Source organism: Tachysurus fulvidraco, chromosome 11 (assembly GCF_022655615.1).
Source record: "Tachysurus fulvidraco isolate hzauxx_2018 chromosome 11, HZAU_PFXX_2.0, whole genome shotgun sequence".
Classification (NCBI taxonomy): domain Eukaryota; kingdom Metazoa; phylum Chordata; class Actinopteri; order Siluriformes; family Bagridae; genus Tachysurus; species Tachysurus fulvidraco.
The window spans coordinates 9611249-9637887 of record NC_062528.1 but is presented as its reverse complement, the minus strand read 5'-3'; the positions used below and the strand labels follow the sequence as shown (position 1 = coordinate 9637887).

Below are 26639 nucleotides of genomic sequence, written 5' to 3'. Positions count from 1 at the left end.
AACAACTCTGACACATTTAAAGATCTGATCAGTACTTGGCTTGCTTTTGCTAATGGTGTTATACTGTAAGTATGTGTAAGTGTTTTGCGATTGACAGCATGGAAAAGTAATAGCAAGAATATAACTAGCATAACTCAAGTCTTTGGCTCAAATGAGCCAACATTACAATTAAGGGCCAAATTCTCCAGGTCATTATTATATCCATCTAGGCTACCAGTGTTTAAATGCAAATAGACATGTGGCCTGTGATCACAATGCTTTACCTCTTAGGCTTTTAGTGTATGGGGACGTCTTCTAGAAAAAAATGCATACTTCCAAGCTGCATAAACAATATTGTTTTGTTCTGCCTCTAAATTGTAACCAAGCCTCGAGCATCAAAAACCATAAATGGCACGTAGAACAATCCAGCTCCTTGGTGTGCATTACAGCAGACAACCAGCATGAATTCCTCACCACTTTTGTTATAACCAAAGTGAAGCCCCCTCACCACAAAGGGCAGCTGCAAAACTAAAGGAGGAGGGAAAGATACTGAGCGCTTGAGCACAGCGGTTTTCCCCATGAACTTTTCCCCTCGGCCACATGTAGGCGTGATCAGAGAACTTACTGAGTAAGACGTTGTTTTCTTTGGGGTTCCCAACAGACTGACCAGTATAGTAGCATGAGGACTTTTTAGTGATGATAGTTCAAAGTTTGCTGATGAATTGAATGAAGTCCAATGTGTTCAGTCAGCTAAATTCTCACCAAGCTCTTGTTAGATCTTCATGGAATGGGTTGCAACCTCACACCAAAACCCCTGGAGATCAAGCAAAAAATCCCAGTTTTTCTGTTTCATGTCTGACTCACGATAGTTATTGTTTTACAAAAAAACTAACCCTAAATCCCTCTACTACTCTTCTGTCCCGCCAACGATGCTGTCCAAGATAATCCACGCCTGCTGTTTTTGATTCATTCAGTCACTATACAGAGTTCTCTTTTGCTTTCTCTTCGCTCACTGCCATTTAAAAGACATAAATCACGCATACTGTGTTCTCAGGAAGCATATTTATCTATGTATGTGTGGTGATAAAGCAATAGACTTCTCAGTTAAGGAATAAAATGTGAGCTGGCAGCACACATATGCCATGCACATATTCAGAATTATTTAGCATTCTGGTCCAGGGGTCTTGTAACAGGAAAATCCAGAGAAGGGGGTTCAGTGTCTGCATAGTCTACTTTGGGGATCTGAGGGAAATGGGACAAGGGTTGGTATTTGAGCCAAAATAAGATGTATTCCATCTGTGTGCTCTTAAGAGATAGTGGGGTTGAACCGATGGAAAAGCAACAAATGAACACTGTGGAAATGGAGACAGGGATCAGGGTTTACTGTAGCCAGGAACGTTCTTTTGAAACACAAGTCCCAGATGTCTCCATAGAAGTAGAATTACACTGCTTAAACAAAAAAACAGTCCCAAGGTTTTCCTAGCTTAGGAAAAAAATTGTTTCCTTGTTCTGTGCTGTGACGCTGCATAGATTTGAAACAGTTATCATTCCTATTTTTAATTCTGAGATATATTTGCGTGAATAAGTTATAAGTTTTGAACTTAGGCTGCAGTATCAAGATGTGACTAAAATATTTGCATTGTATCAACAGTGAGCTTTTGGAAGATCTGGAGCGCAGCCCTCATGCAGCAGCTATAGCTGAATGCTTTGTGGAGAGGGTAAGTAAAGAATTCTAAATAATAATAAAGAAAAGTCATGAACTTTTCTATGTAAATCTGCATCATATAAATCATTTACATGTAAATCTGCAACCTATCACATGATGATGTTTTTCAAACAGCAACAGAAAAATATCTATATATATATATATATATATCTATTATATCTATATATTCCAGTCCCACAACAAAGAAAAAATAGGAGTCCACAATATGATATAAATAGGTTTAAAATATTTTCTGTTTCCCTTGGATTGGCAATATTGCTTATTCAAACGCAGCTTTTGTTAAACTTGTTAGAAAAAACAGCTGTGTGAATGTGGCATATGTCTGGCAGTATAGCAGAGGCACAACAGTGGAATATTGTCTGTGAGGTATTTGTGTGAGAGACAGATGGGCTTTGTGAATCAATCCCAAACATATCAGCAAACTGTGCTGACCTTTGAACATGAGCATGTGTGTGAGCTGAGGGGGTTTGCAGTCATTTTCACTGACACACTCCACACAACAGTGACAGGCGAATGACTAGACCTGGGTGGCATGGGAGCGCAGACAATGCCATCTTTATGTTTGGCGAGCCATTGAATATGTCACTGCAAGTCTTAGAAAAAAGCCTCTGTTAAATACGTATGTGATCTTTGCTGATAGTTTCAATCTCTCTCTCGCAGGATTTAAGGCCACATTTTTTCCATGCTGAATAGAGCACTTTTTGGATCAATTAGTGTTTAGTTCAGGACAGTACATTGGATTAATTAAATTGAAAAAAAATATTTTTCCAAAACCAAGATTTCTGAGCTAGACATCATGCTTTAAATAAAGCACAACTATGATATGCATTAATGCCTGAAGACCATATCTGATCAGATTTTCCATCAGTCCCCAGTTGTGAAGCACAGTATTGAAGCTTGAGTGGCAATGTGGTACCTCACAACGCACGCCTCCAGAGCTCATGTTTCATACCTGAGCTTGGGTTAATGTCTATGCAAATTGTTGCCTGTTCTTCCTCAGTCTGTGCTGGTTTCCTACATGTTCTCTGGTCCCGTTCCACGTCCCAAAAACCTGCCTGTTTTTGGATTTTCTGCATTATATGTCCTCTAGTGATGAATTATTTCCACTGTAGGTTCAATGCTTCTCAGATACCAGCACAAAGAAGGATCTTATTTTAAAATCCATACCAAGTACGTGCCAGTAGCAGTGTTTATTTTTAGGAACCTTATTTGGACCAATTTATCCTTTTCTCAGGCTCTCAGTAAAAAAAATCAGACACCAGTATTTTTCCAAAACAGAAATTCCTGATGAGGACCTCAGGCTCCAAATAAAGCACAAACCAGACATGTTGTGAAACACAGTATCCAAAGCAGGTTAAGAACATCACGTAATTATGATGTGATGATAAAAATAGCAGTGTATGAGGGTAGATGCATTTTGATCAGCTCTGTGATTGTGGGTTTGAGTCATAGCTGGATCATAAGTGCTGCAGCTGAACATTACCTCCATTCTACTAATTTCTAAACCCTATAAGTTTCTATAATGAGTCCCTTATTTCCTCTGCCAAATATACATCTATCTCAAACATCCAGTGTTGTATATGTGTGTATGAGATCTGAGTAGTTTTAAAAGTTCAACTATTTGTATAATTGACATAAAAGAGGGTTTGATTGTGTATAAATTATTTGTATAATTAATATATTTTTCCCCTCTGTTTTAGAGTGAAGCATTTGACATTTACACCATTTACTGCATGAACTATCCCAAGTAAGTAGATTTATTTACAGTGTGTTTAGTGTGATTTGGTTATGTAATGTTTTGTCTTTTATATATCTGAGCTGCACACAGTAACTCACCACATATCGACTAGACAGCTGTTGTTGTAAATAAATATGGCTTTATTCCACATTAAAATTTTATGGAACAATCTACCATTTATGCCATGTGTACTTTCTTTTAAAAACAAATATTCTCATAAAACTCCTTAAAAAAGCACCTTATAGCATATTATTTAGTAATTACTATGAGTTATTTATATGGTAACAACAATGAAACTAATGGGACTGATGAGTAATCTGATGCAGAGGAATGTAAATCTGGACCTGCTGGTGGCTTCTGGGAGCTGAGTACCGTAGTTAATGGATTAAAACAATGTACTGTATATTTATTACCTTGACTAAGAGTTTGAATTCAGACATTACATAATTAATTAAGGGAATTAAAATGTGTACACCTTTGTATCCAGACAGATATAAATTACCTTTCCCCCAAATGCCTTTGGAAGAGAACCTAAAAGTAAATAGACTAAGCATACATTGTCCAGTTAAAGTATAACCCGAAGCCAGTGGTTCATTATGGGCTTAAAACTCTTTAAAATGCTCTGTAATCTGTTTAATAATTTGTCACGTAACATACCATCGCTGGATAGCTATTGATTAGCATTAGATTTTAACCCTCCTGACTGAAATCACAGTTACCCATCAATGTTCCAATGCTAGTGACAGTTTTCATATGAATTGCACAAAGTTGTGTTTCCATTTCTTTACTTCATTTCCCATGGGCCCCTAAAATGCCTCAGCTGCAGATGTTCCGCTCAAGCTGATTCATGACCACAGTCATATTTACTCGCTCATATAGACACACAACCCAATAATACTGGCTCCACTGCACTGTTTTCAGTGTGCTAGTATGTGAGTGTGAAACTGAACCAAATGACCCCACTATGCCTCTAGGACCAGCAGTATTTTTTCTTGATGCAGTTTGCAGACACCTTTAGCAGCTGCATTTTGAGACTCTGGGCGTTTCTGTATAAGGTTATGATTTGTCAGAAGGAAGTTTTACAGAGCCATCATTTGAATCCATTAACACAGTGACATGAAATACCCTCCAGGTAGAACTGTTTATCTTATGTTTCCCAATGGTCCACACTGACCATGACTGTCTACCTGCTTTCTTTCTAAACACCAGCTCAGTGGCTGTCCTCAGGGAATGCATGAAGAATGAAAGCCTGGTACGCTTCTTCCAGGAAAGGCAGGCCACTCTTTGCCACTCGCTGCCCCTTGAAACATACCTGCTAAAACCTGTGCAGAGGATCCTGAAGTACCACCTCTTGCTGCAGGTTAGTGTATAGACTGTTTTACATAAAACTGTGTTCTTTATAGTATAGAGTTTGGCTGATAATCTGTAAGATTTAGACTGATTATGTAAACTGTACTTTATTGCCAGTTCAAAGTAATGCAAGAAGTTTTCACAAATGCTGTCAGAAAGAATATCAACGCAACATAATAATCAAAAGAAGCCAAAACCAGAGTAGTGTGTTGAAGCTCAAGCAGCTGCATGTTTCAGCTTCAAGACTGTGATCAATGTCTCCCCCTGTTGCCAGGAGCTGTCCAAGCACTTTGACAAAAGTGATTCAGGATATGAGGTGGTGGATGATGCCATCATCACAATGACAGCTGTGGCCTGGTACATCAATGACATGAAGCGGAAACAGGAACATGCAGTACGGCTCCAGGTGCGAGCAGAAATATTTTTGTCAAATTTAAACTGACACATGAGGAAATAAAAGATTTTAAAAGATTAAAATTGTTTTTTTTTAAATACACACAATACACACACACACACACACACATACACACACACACACACACACACACACACACACACACACACACACACACACACACACACACACAATTAACAAATTTGCCACAATTTGACAGGAGATTGAGAGTCTGCTACTAAACTGGACTGGTCCTGATCTCAACGGCTTTGGAGAGCTGGTTCTTGAAGGTTCCTTCCGGGTACAGAGGGTTAAAAAGGAAAGGGCTTTCTTCCTCTTTGATAAAATGCTGCTTATTGCAAAAAAGAGGATGGAGCATTTCATCTACAGCACACATATTTTTGTGAGTCAGCATTGTTACAAATTGGTTTTTTTTATATGTATCTATATGCTGGAATATGATCTGGAATAGACCATTAATGTGTATGTCTCTTTTGCAATTGTCAAGTGTTGTAACCTGCTCCTGGTGGAGAACATGAAGGATCCTCTCTGTTTCAAGGTGTCAGATCAGACTATCCCAAAACAACAGCACATTGTTCAGGTAGGAAATGGAAGATGAGACACATAAACGATATACAGTGTGTACAGATCATATTTAAATTCTCATTTGATGTAATAATTCAGCACTTTTAATACACACAGAATGATTGTGTCATTCTACCAGGTACCTGTACTAATTCTACTGTAAGGACCAGTGTAGGACTACATGCCTGAAACAGTGTTAGTGTACAGCAGCAGTAAATGCTAATGCTATTGTGTATTGTACAGGTTTGCTATAGCAGATGAAGCACTGTTTAAACACTTATGTGTCACAGCTGGATTGAGTACCAGTCTATCCATCAAAATGATCAAAACGTCAGTCATAAACTGATATGGAAGGGTTAGCGTTGTGCAGGTTTTTTTTTTTTTTTTTTCACAAGGCCTGTGTAAGTGCATTTTTTTTTTAAATTATACATAGTTTGGATAAAAGTGTTAGCAAAATGATTTAAATGTAAAAGCTTTATATAGGTGCCCCAATATTCAAAAGCACCTGATTAATATGCTGTCCACTTTATTTACGTTTAATACTAGTCTGCAGATTATGCTCTTTCCTGTTTATACTAGGCTAAAAATCAGGAGGAAAAGCGATTGTGGCTGCACTATCTCAAGAGGCTAATAGTAGAAAACCATCCTGCTTCTCTCCCTCAGAAGGTAAGATGTTCTTCAAGACATGGATTATGTTCCCCAGTGTTTCTATTTAACAGTGATCAGACTCTGTGTGAGGAATAAATCACATTTTTATTCATACTATATCACAGCAAATTACAAACAGTCCTTTAATCAACACAATCTGTTTACTCACAAGCACTTTACTAGAAAAACCTGTACACCTACCTACACATGGAATTTTCTAATAAGCCAATCAGGTTGCAATACATACAGTCATGCAGATACAGTACAGGCCAGCAGAGTTGGGTATTGTTCACATCATAATCTGGAAAAATGTAATCTCATTGATTTGGGATGTGATATTATTGTTGGTGCTAGCGAGTAAGGGATGTGGTAGTGGTTAAGGTGTTGGGCTACTGATCGGAAGGTCGTGGGTTCAAACCCCAGGTCCACCAAGCTGCCACTGCTGGGCCCCTGAGCAAGGCCCTTAACCCTCAGTTGCAAATCACTCTGGATAAGGGTGTCTGCTAAATGCCGTAAATATTTATATAACTACTGATTTTCTGGGACTTTCACCTACAACAGTCACTGAAAATTATATGGAGAACAGGAAAGATTAATTCAAGTAACTCAGATAACCACTCTGTACAATTGTGGTGAGCGTCACAGAATGCACAATTATGTGGTAAAATAAAATAATAATAAAAGGGTTGATCTAAAACTATATTAGATATATTCTGACAAAAAAAATTAATTGTGTGATTAACTGTGATTCATTGCACACTTATAGTGAAATTAAACATATTCTTTTTTTTTGCTATATCCAGGAACGCGAACCATCACAACAGTTTTAATCTCAATTCAATTTCAATTTCCTGCTTGCCAAACTAAAACAGAACACACAGAATCTTATTTCTCTAATCGGCATTTAACCAGCTGCAAAGGCATACGGCTGATGTTAGTCTACTCACACGCCGTTGATCAAGTGTAGATCAGTTTGCTAATAGAACCTGTGATATGTTTTGCTTTTAAATGATATTTTAAACTCAATGAGCTACGAAGCTAGGCCAGTTCTTTGTTACAGTGTAGAGTATGCACACAACTTTGCGTTTATCCAGAGTGCCATCCAATTTTCTTTTAAAAGAGAAATTTCCACCTACTAGAGTTACTGGTACTTGCACCATTGTAGATGATAATGGTGGTAAACTCCTGATGCCCAATAAAATCTGTGTGATGGAACTCCTATTTGTGTTTTAGTAATTTTTTTTGCAGGATTTTCTTTCAATTATTTTAATGCGATAAGGATTTTGTATAATCACATGTGTTAACGTGTTAATGTGGACAGTCATAATATATGTATATATGGACATCTCTTATCCCAAATTCATATAGACCCCTAAAAATATACATATTGTAATGATACACACGACACGAGCTAGGGTAAGCAAAAACAAAGTGAAGTTTATTCAAGTCCATGAACAAATGTATCGTACTTGAGCTGTACGAAGCACACCCAAGTTGCAGCACGCACACACACACTGGGGAGAACACAGTGAAAGGAGAGACAGGATCCCAGACTGGAGCTAGTAGAGGCGGGAGGATAATCCTGTTGCCCCGAAGGCGAGGGAGAAGGAAGTAGTGCCGATTGTTGAGAACCAAACGGGAGTCTGGAGCTTGAATGACTGCGGGGAAAAATCACGTTAGAACACACGAGACCAGACAACAACTGAGTGACTGAGAGTAGCTTAAATAAGGTGTGTGTTGTTTGATTAATGTAGAGCAGGTGGTGCTGATTAGTACTCAGGGGAATGTGAATGCTGGTGAGTGAGTGAAGGGCCTGGTGACTCCGTGACACATATACATATATACTGTATATACCACAGCTACAACAGCAGTCTCAGTGGGCACAGGCTCACCAGAACTGGACAGGTGAAGACTGTATATTCGGGTCTAATGAATTTAAATTTCTGCAAAGGCACACTGATTGTAAGGTCAGAATTTGGCACCAACAGTATGAACAGCATGTACCCAACCTGCCTTCTGTCAACAGTCTACGGTGGTAGAGGTTGTGTAATGGTATGGAGAAAGTTTTGTTGGCAGACGTTGGGCTTATTTATATTAATCATCACGTAAATGCCATAGCCAATTTGAGTATTATTGTAAATCATGTGAATCCCTCCATTACCACAATTTACCCATCTTGTAAATGCTACCTCCAGCATGATAATGTCCAAAGCAAAATTAATCTCTAACTGGTTTCATGAAAATGACAGTGAGTATTGGATCTAAAAAATACTAGAAAACTTTTGAGATGTGGTAAAAAAAGATTTGCAGCATGAAAGTGCACCTGAACAAATCTACAGGAATTGAAAAACATGGACCAGAATCTCAAAGGATCATTTCTAATATCTGTAATATCCACTTCACAAAAAGCCAAGAGAGACTCTACCCTTTATTAGTATTGCATTACATCACATTCAGTAAATTTGCATACAGTCACATGGAATGTGACTGAAACAAGTTAGTTCCTGTTATAACTTTGAAACCTTAAGCAACATTATCTCAGAGCCCCCAATGTGAAGTATCCATTAATTTAGTTCATACTGACTCATCACAATCAAGAATTGTCCAGATTCTGTATTATAATAAGAAACTTTAATTGAGAAAAAAATAAATGATTATTGAACATTGTATTGAAACAGTGTAACATGGTAAAGAGCAGTTTCAATAACAGTTTCAATGGTTTTTTTGGTTATTGTGTTTTCACAGGCAAGACAGGTCCTTGGTGATAACTTCTGTCCATGTAAGTAATAAGAGCATGTTTAAACAGATATTGATAACTGAGAATAATGGCTCCTGATCAGTTTCTTCTGATTAAAAAACACGATTCAACTGATGTCATAACATTTGTCTTCTTTTAAGGGTTGTGGACAGTCAACATCATAAGCAGCATATGAACACCGTGAAAAACTGATAATAAACAAAATTTACATTACATGCTACATGCAACTGAGGTTTTTCCCATGACATGGTTCAGATTATAGTCTTTTTAAATTGAATCATTTCCAGCCAAATATTTTTATAATGTTACACTTCTTATTTCATGTGTAACTCCATTTCTAGCTACCTGTATATATACAAAACCAACACCTGGTCACATTATAATTTAGAAATTAACACTACTCATGTGCTCACCTATAGGTGTCACTATTTCCAAAATTAACATAACAAAATTATGTAACTCAAATATAATTTGCCAATGAAAATCGTTTTCCAACGTTTATAGTAAACAAAATATCTTTGTAGATATTAACAAATATTTAGAAATTTTTTTTATCTGTGAACTGAGAAATATAAAATCACAACCATGCTCAAGCTAATAACTACATCTGCATATAATAACTACATCTTGGCTTTGCCAAGAACAGCAACTCCTAATGTCAGCTGATCTCATGCATGCAGATTTATAATAAGTAAATAAAACTTAATGAGCTATTTGTTTCTTAACATTCAGCACCTCAGTTTGAACAGGAACCAAACCGAAAGCCTGTTCCTTCCCCAAGATTAGATGATGCTCATGGCTTTCACAGAGGAAGAAGACAATCAGGTTTGAAAATATAAAATTCACTTTTTTCCCAAAATGTTACTTTATGGTTTCATCCATATTTATAGCCTAACAATTATTTCAAGATGAAAGCAGCCAGTGGGTGTTTTAGAGACTACTTCAGAACCACAGGCTTTCATGTACATCTAGGAATCTGAATTTAATTATACTTTATTGCTACTTTACTTATGCTATTTTTCAGAACCCCCTGAATTTATCTACACCCCTGAGAAAGCCAGGAAAAGCCTTCCCTTGCTCCTGGAAGGGAACCTGCCTTATCGCAGAGGGCGCAGACAGTCAGGTGAATCTAACATTACAACATAACAACATTCATCACAGAGTACTGTGACGTGACTTATAGGTCATTTTATATTAATTTGTAATTACTTTTGGGTTGGGTTTTGGGTTAATTAAGTTAAAAATGGCATCTTATGCTTCTAGCTCCTGCCAAAGACATAGAAGCAGCCTTCCAACAAAGTGGTGAGTGAGTTCTATATAATAAATGTAATTGGAAATGAATACATAACAGCTATAACATTTTTTCAATTTCTGATATTTAGTCAAATAAAGTTTGCTTCTAATTTCTCTGTGTTCATTTTATTTCTGTACCATGCACGATTGGACAACAGCCTCTTTAAAGGTGAGAACTGGCTTATTTTGCAGAGAAAATGTAAAGTCATAACATATGCAAAACAAAATAAATGCTTGACCTGATAGATCTTCTCATGTGTTTACATTTGTGGTTTTCTAAGGCTGGCAGTGAAGGTGAGCTCTACACACATGTAGAGAGCTTGGCCTCCTCAGGCAGTGCCAGTACTCTTGCATCATCAGTCATTGAGGTTGGTTCAGGCCAGGATAAAATGGGTCTTGGTCAGGATGAAGATGAAGACATGTCACCTCTCCCTTCACCTCCAACGCTCTCCATCACTGAAGAAATCATGCAGTTTATCAATGAGAGTCGTGCACGAGAAGGCATGCCAGAGTTGTCTTCTAATGTGGTAAGAAATAAAACAGAAAATTAAATATTGCCACTGATATATTATATATGTCAGGACTCAGTCCGGACTTTCGCCACATGCTTTTGTTTATGTTGTGTCTAGTGTCTGCCCCGCCCTTGTCTCTTCCTGCCCACTTCTGCACACCTGTTCCTTATGTGTTGATTGTCATGTGTATTTAACTGTGCCTCCTCTGTCGTTGTCCTTTTGCCGTTTTGTGTTTAGTCTGTGTTCCTGTTCTGTGTTTTTTATTTATTAAATCCTGCCTTTTTTTTTTTATAGCTATCCTGCATTTGGGTCTATTAATATATATATTAATTAAACTAATTAACTAAATCAATTTCAATATTAGGATGTTGTAAATTGTTAATATCAATATGAAAAAAACTTACATGGTTGAATGAACCCATAATCAGAAATTTATTATACACTGAAACTGTGTATTTTATATTGTTAATTATGTGTAATTGTCCGCTTGAAGCATTGTTAATCTGCTGTTAATCAGTCTATTGTTCTGTCCACAGAGTGAGCCCAGGACAGAGCCCTTGGACACCCAGTGTACCAGTGCCCAGTCACAGGACCTAAAGGAATATCAGAAAACAAATGTAATAAAAGAGGAAGATTATCTCCATATTGTTTCCAATAACCCTCAGGATAATCAACCTCTAAAAGATATTCAAATAAATAAAGAAAATGACATGGAGCATTTTTCACATAATTTACTTCCTGACTCAACCTCTCCAAAAGATTTTAGGGACGATATATCCTCTGAAGTGGCCAAACTTAGCTCTGGAACTGGAAGTGAATTATTGGAATCAGAGGCAGTCATGGCAGTTCTAATCCCTGAGAAGCTCATTGGGCAGGAAGGTGAAAACGCTGCTGCCAAAAATAAAATATCTACCTTAACAAATAAAATGGAAGAAGCTAACATTAGAACCCCAAGTGAGCTGGGCGATCAGTCCTCTTCCATACACAAACCGACTGATAATCCTCTCTTGCCTATAGGGGAAGTTGAACAAAAGTTGACTCAAAGTCACAGGCAGATCATTGAAAAAATTCGCAGCTACTATGAGGCAGCAGAGGCAGTGGCTGAGGATGGACAAATTTCACGTAGGAATAGCTTTTCTAACATCCCTGCTGGACTGGTAAAAGACTCTGTGTCACGTTTTAATTTCTTTGTTCACCAAGACAGTGTATGTGATTCTGAGAGTGGACGCTCCGATTCCTACGAGAATGAAATTACATCTGCATCACCTACTGTACCTGAACAAAATGCAAAGAATTTCAGTCAGCCTAACTACACCGGTGACGATGCTGCAGTCGGCCATAACAGCCCAGGGCAAAGTAAGACTGAGCCAAAATCTGATGATGATAAGATCTGTGACTTTAAACCCTGTATGGATCTTTGGAAAGAGAAGGAGAGAACAGCCTCAGGGATTCATGAGAAACCAAAAGTGTCTGCTTGTAATGAGGGTGGATTTACTGATAAAGAAGTTGCAAAATATCAATTGTCTGATAGGAGGATTCCTGTATTCAATGAACAGCCTGAACCTGAAAAGGACAAGAACGAAAGCTTAGAGCCTAAGAGCCCTGAGCAAACACACAAAACTGTCAAAGAAGCTCAGTCCACTGCTGTGCCCAGAGAAAAGTCTTACCCTAATGGCAGTTTGGAAGGTCTACCGAGCCAAATTAAAGTGGAGCGGTGGTCTCGCCATGGTAAGGCGATCACCTGCAGTACAACACTTTATGAAGGCATTGCAGAGGTGTCAAGTCTAGGATTCTTTGAAACTGCTCCAATGGATCAGTGTTTAGCAGAGAACTCAGAAAAAATTCTGAGTAAGGTACAGATGCTAGCACAAATGTATATGGCCAAGTCAAGCTGTATGAAGGTACCATTACATCAGAAAAGAACACGTTTAACAAAGGGACCATGTAAAGTGAATATCCCTTTAAAGTCGCAGATACTGCTACATCAGGCAGAAGTGAAGACACACAATCACCTCTCAGGTAAGACTTTATTTTTATGTATGATATCTCAAACTATGCATAAGTGTTGTGATTTCAATTCAGAGCTTGTTTTCTTTTTTGACAGATATTCACATGGAGTCTGTTACACACTCTGCACCTGAGTCATTTGGGCATGTGGTTGTTAAAGAGCAATTCTCTACAACCCACCACCAAGAAAATTATTGTGATATTACTGGACAAAAGGAGCAAGTTGCAAGTCTTGAAGCTAGTGCAGCAGAAGTAATTTCATTTGACTCCTCCACGACTTCAACTGAGTTATCATTTGAAGTAATGGAACAACATTTGGCCACAAATTTGGTAGTAGATAAAACTCTGACCTTTAAGAGGGATGAATCTCAAAGTCAGCTATTGGCTGTGGACAAACCAGTGATGGATTGCTATTCTATCTTGAAAAATGAATCAGAAGAATTTGTAGGCCTCAAAGAAGAAGCACACAGTGTTGAAGAGAAGAATGATGGTTTAATTAATAAGACTTGTGAAACCTTACTGTCTACAGAGGATACACCATGTGATACCCAGCTGATGGATGAAGTAAATTCTGATTCCAGTAATGTTTCGATATCTTACCCTGAGAACTCCATTCCGAAAGAAGATGTATCCCCTGTAAACATTGTGGATACATCACTTCCAATAGAATTGGCTCTGTGCTTAGAAAATGGCATCTCAGAAACAACATACAACAGAAATTCCCAAATGTCACCAGATGTGTTCAACTTGAATGAATCACATCAGTCATGTTTTTCACAACCACAATGTCAATGTTCACCTGAAACAAGCTATACAAATGTACCACCTCTACTCAGTTCCAGAGGAATTGTAAGTCCAGAGTTGGAAGGCCAAGAGCAAGTATGCAAAGATTTATCAGTCTTGAGCCACCCCCAGGCATCACCGCTCTGTAAACCTGACATAGATAATCTGCCTAATGGGATGGGAAGCAGCTTGCCTCCCTGGAACACATCAAACCTATCCTTTCAAAGGTATTTCACAGAGTATGTTTTTGTTTTCCACTTCAATGTAATAAATACCCTGAACAGCATTAGAATGTTTTCAATGAATCTGATGCAAGGGCAATTCAAATGACAACCTGAAAGGGTTAAAACTGGAACAAAGTGCTATCTTTTTTATGCCAAGGCATCAGAATAAAAGATGATAAATGTGATATAAAAGAAAACATTGCATCACATTGGGAATCAAAAAATGCTGCAAACTCAAAAATATATCGAGAGACAAAGATAATTAGATTGACTGATCGAAATATTGATTAATTAATTAAGTATTTACTAAAAATTAATATCTGTCTCTGGTTTTTGTTTGCTTATAATTCAAGAGCTTACTAAACTTAATTGTCATCTTATTTATGCTTTCATTTTAGACTTTCACAGATACAACCCTGGTCCAGAGAACAAGACCAAGGCACTCCTTCATCAGCTTCTTTGGTCTCTTCCAGTAAACCATTATGTGATAATTCTTCAAGCATTCCCTCAAATTTCTCTGACTTAAAGTCACCATCTGCCTTCAGCATTAACTTTCGGATGCGCTCACCTTCCCCAAATATAATCCAGTCAAACTCCTCTACAAATCCTTCCCTTGCCAAATCACTCGCTGCTTCTTGTATTAGTCAGACCATTTCACAAAGCATGGCCAAAAGGAATGCTCGCATGCAAGCTGCCTCTCCCACTGGAATTTCCAATTCAACGCATACATCGCGTCTAAGACTGAGGTCTCCTTCCCCTAAATCTGTCATCCAGAACTCATATGTACAGTCAGATTCTAGCATTTTACCAACTAAATTGACAGGAAGCCAAATTCCAAATTGTCCTCCTTCTCCTTGCTGTTCTAATAGTCTGCGATCTAGCCCAGCAACTGTACAGTCCCCTCCTCCTTATCACAGCCAAAATTTAGTGTCCCCTGCTTCCCCAGTACATATCCACTCAGTACCTTCTGTTACTCATACAAAGTTGGATCAACTTGAACAGTCTTCACATACTACACTGAATAGCAATAACAGCAACAATAACAGTATTTTTAGTAATGCCTGGACAAGTAGTAATAAAAAGCCATCAGCATCATCTTCATTATCATCATCATCATCATCACCATCATCACAAATCTACAGAGCTCCTCAGTCTCATGATCCACATAAAGGGATCTCCCACAACAGAATTGCTCGGCCATTCCTCTCCTCTGAGCCTAACTCACGTGTGCAGTCCCCCACAACCTCTCACTCACCATCTCTGATCACACGTATCTATTCGCCACCACTTGTCCAGAGTAGTGCTGGTCCATTAATAACCAAGCCTCCAAATCCACGGACCTCCAGACAGGGTGGGGCCAGTCCTTTCACACCATTGTCTTTAGAGCTTTCTCAAACACCTTCAACCTGCTTTTTGTCCCCATGTGCAAGTCCAAGAGTAACCTCCCCACCTCCTATTGGCATTCCTACAAACATATGGTGTATTGTAAGCCCTCAGCCCAGGAATCCACTACTGACACCTTCCTCTCCAACAAGTGTAGAGGCAAGTTCTCCTTCAAGAGGCTCCAGAATCACTTCACCAGTGTTGGGATCATCACCATGTTCACTGTTCTTTTCTCAGAACCAGAGAAATCCAGGAGGAAGCAGCTTGGCATTTGAGAACTTGACAGGAAGCCCATCAAGTTCATTCAGAAATGAGCATAGGTCCTTTGCTCAGAATGCACTGTGGACAGTAGATGCTAATTCACACCCAACTAGTCCTCAAACACACTCCTGTAATGGTTCCTCTATGTGTGGTAGTCCAGGACCTCACCCTTCTATTGGGGGGACTGCTGGGAAAACCAATGAAGCTGGAAAGCAGCTAACAAACTTTAACTGGCCAGAACTGCCTGAAATGTCATCTGACTGTAACACAAAGGACAACTCTCAGCGTAAACCTTTACCCTCAACATCTTGTCCTGAAGCTGGACATGAGGACTCAGAACTGGGGAAGGCTACTTGCCAGAGTAGCCTCATCTGTGCCTATGTGGCTCCAGCCACACCGATACCTGAAAAGAACACTCATATTCAGTGCACAGATGATGGTAAACAAGTGGATAATGTGCTAATGCAAGGGATCAAGTCACCATTAAAAACCAGTTATGCCACAACTGTAAACCTACAGATTGCTGGGAGTGGGAGAATTGCATCCTTTAGTAATGCCCAGGTTAGTCTGACTCAAACTTTGGCACCAGTGACAGAGAGCCAGGGCATGAGAAAAGTCAGCATAAATGGCTGCACACTGTCACTGCAGAACTGCAAAAGGCTCTAAGTGGAACTCATCTGAGGCTTATTATATTGTCTCCTGCTTTTTTCCAAGCACTTTACCATGTGTACCAATGAGGCAAGTAGAGATTTATGTCTATTTTACTGAGATGACAAATTACGGGTGTCTATAACTTTGTTTTTACTGCTTATTGCTAACTCTTTAGCGGCAAAGGGTGCTTCACATACAACTCAACTTCAGAGTACTGCTCAACCAGAATGTTTGTTTGTTTTTTAAGCAGTATAATTTTTGTATTTTTATACAATTGTAAAATATTCTAATTTCTTAGTAAATTAACCAAAGCTTTTGTGACAATTTTTTTTCTTTAGCTGAAAGAGGCAATTCTCTTATTTATGAAATAGGGTTTTTTTTTATGGCACTTATCTTTTTACTGTATTTTGCACAATTTCTTATGTGGTCCAGACATATATAAATGATTGTTTTTCACAGTAAGAAAAGACATTTGTATGTACGTAAGTAAGGGAAGGTAGAAGAATGTTGCTTGTTTTTCAATAAGGTTAACATGACAATGCTTTAATCGAAAGGTCATCATTCCAAAATCATATTGAGTTCATTTATAGACCTAATACGCCACATCCATTAAAAGCACCTTATTAATATCTGTGGTAATCGAAAACTGGGCTCTATGATTTACCTATGCTTGATAAAATGTTGCTAGTCTGCTTCTGTATAAGAAAACTAAAAACGAAACTCATTAGTAAGAATCAGAATGAAATTTATTTTAAAAAGAATTACCATAATACAGTCCATCCTGCCTGCCCATCCTGCAATAGGAATAATCTAATCAATATGCAACATTTGATGATGTGTACTTATAACTATGTATAGTTTATACTATATATTGTATAATTTGATACTATAATATGTATTGTGATAAGCATATAGTTATCAAAAGTATGATAACTATCAAAGTATGACTATGTGAGTTTAAAGAATTTGCAGCATTTCATAATGTATAGTTATTTCCAGTGTGATATCTGTCAAGCCATTTGAATACACCCTATAATAGGAATTTGTTCCCTCATTATAAATAAAAATTTGTTTTTTTTTTCTGAATTGTCTTCCATTTTTATTTCACACTTTGCCATTTTAGAATTCATATACTGTATACACACACACACACACACACACACACACACACACACACACACACACACACACACACACACACAAACACACATATACCATCCACTTTATTAAGAACACCTGTACACCTCTATATTCAACCAGTCATCTAATCAGTCAATCATGTGGCAGCAGCACAGAGTCAAAAATCATTTAGAATCAGGTCGAGAGCTTCTGTTGATGTTCACACCAAACAAAACACACCAAGATTGGTCTTTACAGTATATGCAGAATAGTGCAAAAAAAATAAATAAATCTGCCTGCTGAAACACCTTGTTAAGAGAGCTCAGAAGAGAATGACCAGATATTAGGATATATTAAAGATATTATGTACTCAGGCTTCCCAAACACAGCTCTCACAGTGGTGCTTTGTTACTCGGTTGTTTTTCTTCTCTAACCTTTTTGATGTACCAGAGGCACCAGAAGCTGTAGCACAGGCTGTAGAACAGAAAAAAGCATTAAAAAGCAGCTGGATACATTTACTGAAAGCAAAGGACATCCTTCCAAATATTTGTGTTTTACTTTAAGTCTATTGACCCTTCCAATTTGTTTGCTCACCTGTAAAAACTGGGTGTTCTGCAACCAAATGTTCTAAGTTTTTTTTTAAACACATCTAGGTGTAAATATTAAGAAATCAAAGCTGAAATTTATATCTATCATCTCTTATTCATATTTTGATCTCAAATCCTAATATCTTCAGTCTATAGACATTTAAATAAATATAAATGTAGATAGATGCATTTATACATGCATTTAGTTTCATTTTATAACACTGTGTAAATGCAAACTAGAACATAACATCTTTGTCCATTGAAATCACAGAAAAAAGTTCACATATATGTATTAAGTCTATTTAACTAATAAAACTGAGTTAGCTAAACAAAATGAGACCTTTGACTTGTGATTTTAGTTGAGTGAACAAAGTAAACTCAAAAAAGCTGTGCTGCAAGTTGCCTTGAAATTTTAAGTTGAGTCAACTTTTTATTTTTTACAGTGTAAAAACAAAAGAATAGGTCACTCAAGAGAGCACTATTTACAGTGCGAAACAGAGGAGAACTCGTGCACAGGTAAACGCAGAAAATCAAGAAAATCATTGTGATCGTCATGTACTGTTAATGTTCCTGGTGCATGGAGAGTTCTATGAAGTTTTTAAGCAAGGAGGGCGTTTCCCTTTATATCATAGTCTTATTGCGTTGAGACTCAATACAGTAACTGTAAAATGAATGGTTAATCCGTGTTGTGCTTCTTTATATTGTCATGGGAAGGGAAAAAATAATGTTTTGTTTTTGCGTAAAAATATCGACTGAGGCTAAAACGCATGTTCTTTGACTTATGCACCCTGCCCTGATTCTGGTTTGTTAAAGCTTGTCACTGTTGTAATCCTATATAAACGTCTAATCTTGCATACGTGTGTTGTTTTTGTGTGCTGTGTTGCCTGTTGTACATGTTTTAATAAAGGCGGGGCTTTAGTGATCTTGTATCTATGAGATGACAAATGAAAGTTATTTATTGTCGGCACTGCGCAGTGGATCCAGCACTTGCACAGCAAAAAAGCACGACATTCCCATTTTTTGGTTTGTCTCTTTCTTTTTTTTCTTCCCATATTTTCTTGTTTCTCTCCCTGGGTGTTGCGAAGGATTGCGCTTGTGGATTTGCCATTGAGCGGAACTGATTTTTGGGACGAAAGGAACATGTGGAAATGCGGAGACACTCGTTGCGCATGGCGAGCCGGAGCTGGAAGCTGGTTTTAAGAAGAGCTGGTTTTAAGAAGAGAAGACCAGCACCAGGTTTACATGGAGTTAACGCCACTGCTTTTCTATTTCGGGGCCATGGTTTTAAGACAAGCTAAATGTAACGCACAATGCAGTAAAGAGACTTTACGTTTGGTGGACGCGTTCAGGCACATGCTCCCCAAAATGGTACTGAACCGTATTCGTCTGTCAGATCTTTCTAAACTTTCTTTTCTCTAGTGTCTATTTCCTTCTTTCTATTTACATGAAAGAGAAACTAGCTCGCTTACTTAATTACTAATTTGCACAGCAGATCACTATAACTCCTGATCCTTATCCCAAGATATTTGCTTCAGCTTCTACACTAGTTCATGTCTATCAAAAAGGGGTATTTTGTATATTGAAGGGGTATTTTGTTCTTTACAGAGTATATAACTGGGGGAATTTGGTCACATTGCTCTCTGTGATTTCCCAAGACTCTATTCAAGCCTAAAGCGCTTACTGATAAAGATGAATGGGTGCGTGGATAAATAGATTAGGTATTACACAAGGCACTAGAATTAGAATAGAACTAGAAATCCAAATATATTGTTATTCCGTTAAGCGAAGCCTGCATCTGACATCTGTTGGGTTTAATCATCTGTTGGACGAGTGAAATGATGACCAAGTGAAAACATTTATTGCTCTTTATTTTATTACCGTTTAAAAGCTGGTCGAAAGGTCAAGCAATTAGTTAAGTAAGCAGATATCATTAGAACTCTATTAATTGTAATTGTAAACCTATTCTTGAAATAGCACACAATCTGTTGCAGGGTATCTAATAATATATTTGACAGTTTTCATAAATTGATTAAGTAATTTAGCATTTTGAACAAATGTGTCAGATAGTGTGTGTGTGTGTGTGTGTGTGTGTGTGTGTGTGTGTGTGTGTGTGTGTGTGTGTGTGTGTGTGTGTTTGTGTGTGTGTGTTAATGTCAGGGAATTACTCAAGATTTCTGATCATAATTTTTTCCATTACCTCTCTCTCTCTCTCTCTCTCTCTCTCTCTCTCTCTCTCTCTCTCTCTCTCTCTCTCTCACACACACACACACACACACTCTCTCTCGCTCTCACTCTCTCTCTGTCTGTTTCTCTCTCTGAGCCACCTGTTTCACAGTCATGTTTTATGAATGAATATTGATTATCATTAATATCATTATTCTGGTGTCTCAGAACTGGTAACAAAATTGAGGGCTTCTGCATTCATGCGCCACATTGCTCCTCTGTCACTGAGAGAATCATTAAACATTCATGTTGACTTATAGGCCAAGAAATATGATAATATATTAATACTGAGTCAGTGAGTACAAGATAAAAAGAGGAGTACATGTACAAATATTGCAATAGTTTGAGTGCAAGTCCTAAAAGTACACTCCAACTTTGTTTCTTACGAGGTTTTATGAGTTATTCTCTTTCATGAGCAATATTTTCATAATCATCAAGAGTCTGCTTTTTTGAGATGGAAAAAATGAAGCATGCTGGGTAAGGCAGTAGAGGATCTTTTAACTGAATTTGCACTGATTTTTTTTAAGTTCTGGTGCACAACCAATTACAAGTTTCCTCTTATTTTGTAAGTCACAGTAGACAAAATATGCCTTCTTGATGATCTTGGTTCTTGATGATACCAACAGTTTCAAGTGGAGAGTCCTTTTTGGAAAAAGTGAGAAAGGAACAAAATAGAACAGAATTAAAATAGTTTCCCAATCGAAGGCACGCAATGCAATACTTCTAACTTTAGCAGAATACAGTGGATTTTTAAACTGTTGAAAAATTTTAAAGACATTTGTATAATGTCTTGTCCACCATAGTGCTGTCCAACATTCCACACTGCATTTTCTCAATTGAATAAATACGTCATGTTCTTGTTGGAATTTTCATTGTGAACACAATCGCTTGATTTATACTTCAAAATGATGTAGAATACTGCATAGATATGCATATTGTGTTTTGAGATGGCGCTAACTTGGAGATCACGCAGAGCCAATGATGTAAACCAGTTCTTTGGGTGCATGCCATTAATGCAATCTAAATTAGCAGAATGGACATGATACTGTATATACATTGTAGGGATGCCACAATTCTCAATATAATATTGAACCGTTCGGTATGACATCCACGGTTCAATACGCACTTGTGAATTGCCTTTTTTCGGTTTTACGTTTAAATAATTTATGTAACTTACGTTTAAATAATAACTTTTTATTTCTCTCCGAAATGACTGTTTGTGTGTGCCTGTAAGTCTACGAGCTGAGATGCGGAAACTCCTCCTTGCGAGTAAATGTTCAATCACTCTAAATGCTCTAAAGTTAGGGGGCACTGAACCATCATTCCACACTTTAACATGGCGAGCGGTGGTGAAGTTAGGCTACAGTACAAGGAGGCGCCGGCGTCTTTTAAATATGTGGTGTGGAGACATTTTGGTTTTGCTGTTGAGTATAATGCAGAGGAAGAAAAATGGTAAACAAAAAAATGACTGTCTGCAAGCATTGTTTTACACGTGTAGCCTACTCAAATGGAAACACTTCCAATATAATTGCACATCTGTGGCGCCATCACCCAGCAATATCAACGTCTGAAGGCAGGATAGGAGAGCAGGTAATAAAGACCTCCGAAAAACAAAAGTCCCTCGCTGAATCCTTCCAACATACATACCCAACTGGTTCCAAGAGACACAAGAAAATAACGGGGGGGGTGTGTTCGGTGATCGGAGATGCTGGCTTTTGTCATATAAAAACACTCGAGCACCGAGATAATTCCGACCTCTATGAAAAGACATGCAACAGTATTGTGTACGAATTGGCTGAAGCACAGAGCCTTGCTCTGACCACACATGGTTGGACCTTGCAGGCATTTAAATTTAATTTAGCATTAATTAAAAAAAAAAAAAAAACACTAGGAACCAGTGGACTTTTCTTTGCTTTTAAGTAAAATAAAGGAGCAATAAATCGTTTTTATTTGTTTCTTCTTAACCTCTTACTGTTCCTATTGCCTAAGCATAGAATAACAAAAAACGCTTTTATGTGTTAAGCCACCGAACCGAACCAAAAACCGTGGTTAAAAAATCGAGGTATGTATTGAACCGTGGGCTAACTGTATTGTTGCATCCCTAATACATTGTAATTAATAAATGTAACATACTTGGTATAACAATAACAGTACTGTGTCTATTTGGTGTGACGTGCACAATGCAAGACGATTAATGTGACTGGTATTACAGTGCATATATACATGCATACAATATTTATCTTTAGATGTTTATGAGAGATGATGTATGACAAACGCTGTCATACATCATCATACGTATGTTAAAAATTAATTGAAGGGAGATCAAGTCAGTCTTCACTGGATTTATTAATAGAGCAGAGTGTCATATTTATTAATAGAGAAGAGTGTCGATACTTCTGGTAAGAATTGCTGAGTATAGGTTACAAGAGTGACGCTATGTGCTGGTACAGTGGCCATAATTGCAATAGAAAATATTGGCTTAAGCAAAACCCTTATATGTCATATCCATATTTTCCATTTGTTTGAATAGTAAGTTGCTTATTAAAGTGTAGATCCCACAGTGAAACTGATGTTTGGAGACATTGTGCAACTTTAAGAAAAGTTTTAACTAGATTAAGTGTTTTCCACTGTGAACTGAAATCCTGCGCCAATTAACAGCCGACAATGCTCCCAAGTACACTTCTAAAACATTTCTAGCAAATGCCTCAAATGATTGTTTATACCCAGTGTTCCTCACTGTTGGCCTCAGTTCCCATTTTAGAATTTAGGAACGACCCAAGTCCAACCACATATTTTTTGGAGAGAAACATCTTCATCTTATTTTAACAGTCATTCCAAAAACATTCCGGTGCACAGACTGCTGTAGGAACAAAATAAATAATCATTGTAACAGCTGAAAGAGTGCCCAGAAAGGATTTTGACTCAAAACAAAACTTCAAAGGCAAAAATAGAAATTTCTTAAATCAGATATTGAAAAAAACAGTAATTATTATATTATAATTAATTATATTATAACAGTATTGTTTTAAATATGTTTGTGTTCCCTCTTGTTCTTCTTTAGAATTTTTAATTAAACGATTCCATTTAATAAAATGACCAAAGTTTCTTGATGATAATTTTAGTCCCTGCACTACTGAACTTGCATGAGGCAATGCAAATTTGCTTTATCCCTTGCATGCAAATTATATGATGTGTTTTTGCTCAAAACTCCAAAGCCGTAAGTGCGGAAATTTACCCATAGTCAGGACCTGAATTTAGGGGATTTTTCATGAATTCCAATTTCTTATAGACACATTATACAAATAATAAGAGTTTCATTCTGAAAGATTTGTCTTTATTTGTCTGCTTACATTTAGTTTGACCTATTACCAGGAATATAGTATTACCAGTTTCTGGGGTGTGCTCGGATTTCTCCATGAGATTTCTCCTGAAACGGCCACACTTCATAGTGAATGGTCTGTTTAATGGTGGAGAAAAGTGAAGTGCAAAAAAGAGAGGAAGCTTTAATATTCTTTCCACACCCGAAAGCAGATTAACTAATCAGGTGCAGTTCAGGTGATCTGTATACAACACAATACGAATGAGGCACAGTACAAATCATGAGGTACAAAAGAAGCAGTCATGCCATGGGAGCATGTACTGTACAGTGTACAAAGCCTTGTTCTTGACAGAAACACGGTGTAAACTGAGTGAAGTGAATGAATGAAAGACGTTATACCTGTGTGGTGTTTGAGTGTTCAATGTGAGCGTAGCTGTGTGTATTCCTATGTGGCCATGTTTGTGGACTGCGGAGTATGTGATCCTGATGTGGCAGTGATTTTGTAAGCTTAAATTTAAGTTTTGCTTCCACAAATCCAACAAGCACATTTTCAAGTAGACCCTTTGCACTCTTACTCAGAGTAGATGTTATTTCAGCAGCTGCCTGTTTTGACCATGCGCCCAAGATCCTCTTTATTTGATGCTTAAAATTATTTGGAATCGAACCGAGACCTCAGCAACCAGATCACAGGATCCTGCCGCTGGTGTCGGAGTCTTACACTCTTAGAGTAATATATTTAAAAAATAAAAAGTGCTGAAACCAAAACTGAAAGTGAAAACTAAATTCTGACAACATGTCAATTGCAGCATAGTAAATGCATACAGATAAATTATTATCACACTGGCACGGGTGCCATGTGTGGAGCAGATTAACCTTTAAAATGATAGTACAAGTAAAAGCTGAAGATAAATTAATTCATTATATATAATACCTAATCTATTCATACTTCATTTCTTTATCTTACATTAACAACCTCATTTTACAAAAAACAATAATAATAATAAAATCATAAAATAAAAACAATAACAAAAGCTACAATTTAGTCATTTTGATACTGATACCAGTGTATTCTTCTATCATAACAGGAATTTAATGATTTCAGGCTATACACTCCAACGCTGCAAAATTATAAGGTATGTGTTTCTTGCATGTAATAGTATTCTTCATTTTAATGTCTGTAGCTCATGATTAGACTTTTTATTATTTTATATTATTATGCTGTTTTTTTAACACTAATTGACAAGTCAGTATTTCTGAGAAATGTTGAGAATACCTTGGGAACAATTTCAACAGCACCTAAAGCAGATTCTCCCCGTTACACGTGTGTTGTCTGTTGCAATTGCATTTCTAAGCATATAAGCAAAAATTTTTCTTATTTTTCTAAAAGACATGATTTCTTTTTATGTATTTATTTTAAACGCATAGGTATAAAATATATTGGTGTTTTTGCCTGTGTTTACCGTGCAGGCTTCAAGATGTTGTCTTCTCACTCCAGCAGAACTGTTCCAGATCCACAATGGAGTGCTTTGCAAAGGAGATGATTGTCCTTGTTAGCGAGACTGATGAAGCTTCCAAATTACCCATAAGGCTCCAAAAACTCCAACAAAATCTTAGTGTGAGTATGATGTCTTGGTCAACAAAAAAACAACAAAAAAACTCCTAACAGATAAGAATTTGCTTTCGTTTGTACTGAAGAAGAAAAGATGTATGTTGTGGAAGAACATTTGTGGAGTTTGATCCTTTGCGGTTCATGTTCATTTTCAACAATGGATGAATGAATAGAATTAATTTTATTGTACTATAAAGTCATTATAATGATTATGTAGTATATTAAGGAAACAAAGGTTTGTTTTTATATCTGTGTACAGTATTTTGGTTAAGTCTATAATGAGAAGCCTTTTTGTTGATTCTTCAGCCAGACAATTCAATAATTTAATCTGAGCATTTCCTTTTTATCTGATCAGATAAGAACACTCAGCCCTAGGTTTGACTATTGCACTGTTTGCCTGTGAAAATTTTTTTGAGCATGTCTGGCTTAGTGCTAGCATGTACTTTTACTTTTACTTTTACTACTATTTTTGTATGATTACCAGTTCACCACTTTATTTATAGGTGCCTTTCAAGTCATTCAAGTTCACCATGCAAATCCAAACACGTAATACATAATAAAATAACAGTAGACAACAATTAAACAATATTTAAACAGAGAGTCTGCGTTATGTAAGAGCATTCCAGAGACGAGGAGCGGCATGACTGTACTGTAAGTGCTCTAGTGTCCATGGTGGTTAAACAGGCAGGGGGTGTTAAGAGGAGCCTAGATGAGGAAGCGTGGAGAGTATCAGAGGAAGGGAGCAGAGAACTGTTTAAGATCTGTGAGGTATGGTGGAGCAAGATTATGAAGGGCTTTAATAGTGAGGAGAAGAATCTTAAAAAAAATTATGGCGTCTAATAGGGAGCCAATGGATTTGTTTAAGGTATGGGGTATATATTCAGTATATACAGTATATATTACTTAACAGTAAAAATCATGCTGAAATACCAAGACCTTGTGTCTACTTAATCTGTCATAAAAACCTTTTCTTGTGTGTTCCTGTTTTCTATTATAGAACAAGATCCCTCCTTGCCCAAAGTGTGAGGTCTACAACGAAACACAAGCTGAAATATTTCTCAACACTTTGATCACTATTTTGCAATTTATTTGCACCACTTAGACAAAATCTGGATCTCACAGAACTAACATGCTTTGAAGAAGCTGGGTATTCAGGAGAAATGTATTCCTGAGTATTCCTGAGTAGCTCTTCTGCTTGAAAGATTGAAATGTTGCGTGTGCTAAGATGCTGTTCTGCTCACCACATTTGTAAAAAGTGGTTATTATATTCATCCTGTCAGTGCCAACCAGTCATTCAACCAACCCATTCTCCTTTTACCTCTGATGAACAAGGTATTTCTGCTGAAAGAATAGCAGCTCACTGGATGTTCTTTGTTTGTTTTTTTGTTTTTGTTTGCATTGTTCTGGGTAAATTCAAAAGACTGTTGTGTTTGAAAAACCAAGAAGATCAGAAGTACATGAAATACACAAACCAACTCAACTGAATCTGA

General features: G+C 37.3%; 2 protein-coding genes across 6 annotated transcripts in view; both read left to right on the top strand.

The window, feature by feature from the left end:
• plekhg2 (pleckstrin homology domain containing, family G (with RhoGef domain) member 2) overlaps window positions 1–17378 on the top strand; it is a 37132-nt gene extending 19754 nt beyond the window's left edge. For all 3 annotated transcript variants that reach the window (XM_027175219.2, XM_027175221.2, XM_027175222.2), the window contains 16 exons: window positions 1631–1697; window positions 3406–3452; window positions 4653–4803; window positions 5068–5199; window positions 5408–5590; window positions 5696–5788; window positions 6352–6438; window positions 9166–9199; window positions 9911–10003; window positions 10203–10301; window positions 10442–10480; window positions 10630–10640; window positions 10753–10998; window positions 11520–13002; window positions 13088–14000; window positions 14396–17378. In XM_027175219.2, the coding sequence (XP_027031020.2) occupies window positions 1631–1697; window positions 3406–3452; window positions 4653–4803; window positions 5068–5199; window positions 5408–5590; window positions 5696–5788; window positions 6352–6438; window positions 9166–9199; window positions 9911–10003; window positions 10203–10301; window positions 10442–10480; window positions 10630–10640; window positions 10753–10998; window positions 11520–13002; window positions 13088–14000; window positions 14396–16307 (5590 nt within the window). In that variant the 3' untranslated portion in view covers window positions 16308–17378. The remainder of the gene's footprint in view (window positions 1–1630; window positions 1698–3405; window positions 3453–4652; window positions 4804–5067; window positions 5200–5407; window positions 5591–5695; window positions 5789–6351; window positions 6439–9165; window positions 9200–9910; window positions 10004–10202; window positions 10302–10441; window positions 10481–10629; window positions 10641–10752; window positions 10999–11519; window positions 13003–13087; window positions 14001–14395) is intronic.
• A 1272-nt stretch (window positions 17379–18650) lies between these two features.
• il15l (interleukin 15, like) overlaps window positions 18651–26639 on the top strand; it is an 8528-nt gene continuing 539 nt past the window's right edge. The window contains exons 1-4 of one of the 3 annotated variants that reach the window (XR_007144445.1): window positions 18651–19366; window positions 24626–24673; window positions 25008–25155; window positions 26147–26639. The exon at window positions 26147–26639 is cut by the window's right edge and continues 539 nt beyond it. Coding sequence is in view for 2 of the 3 variants with exons in the window: in XM_047820999.1 (XP_047676955.1) it covers window positions 19241–19366; window positions 24626–24673; window positions 25036–25155; window positions 26147–26251 (399 nt within the window). In the remaining variant the exon portion in view is untranslated. The remainder of the gene's footprint in view (window positions 19367–24625; window positions 24674–25007; window positions 25156–26146) is intronic. The other 2 variants (XM_047821000.1, XM_047820999.1) reach the window with 2 other exon arrangements.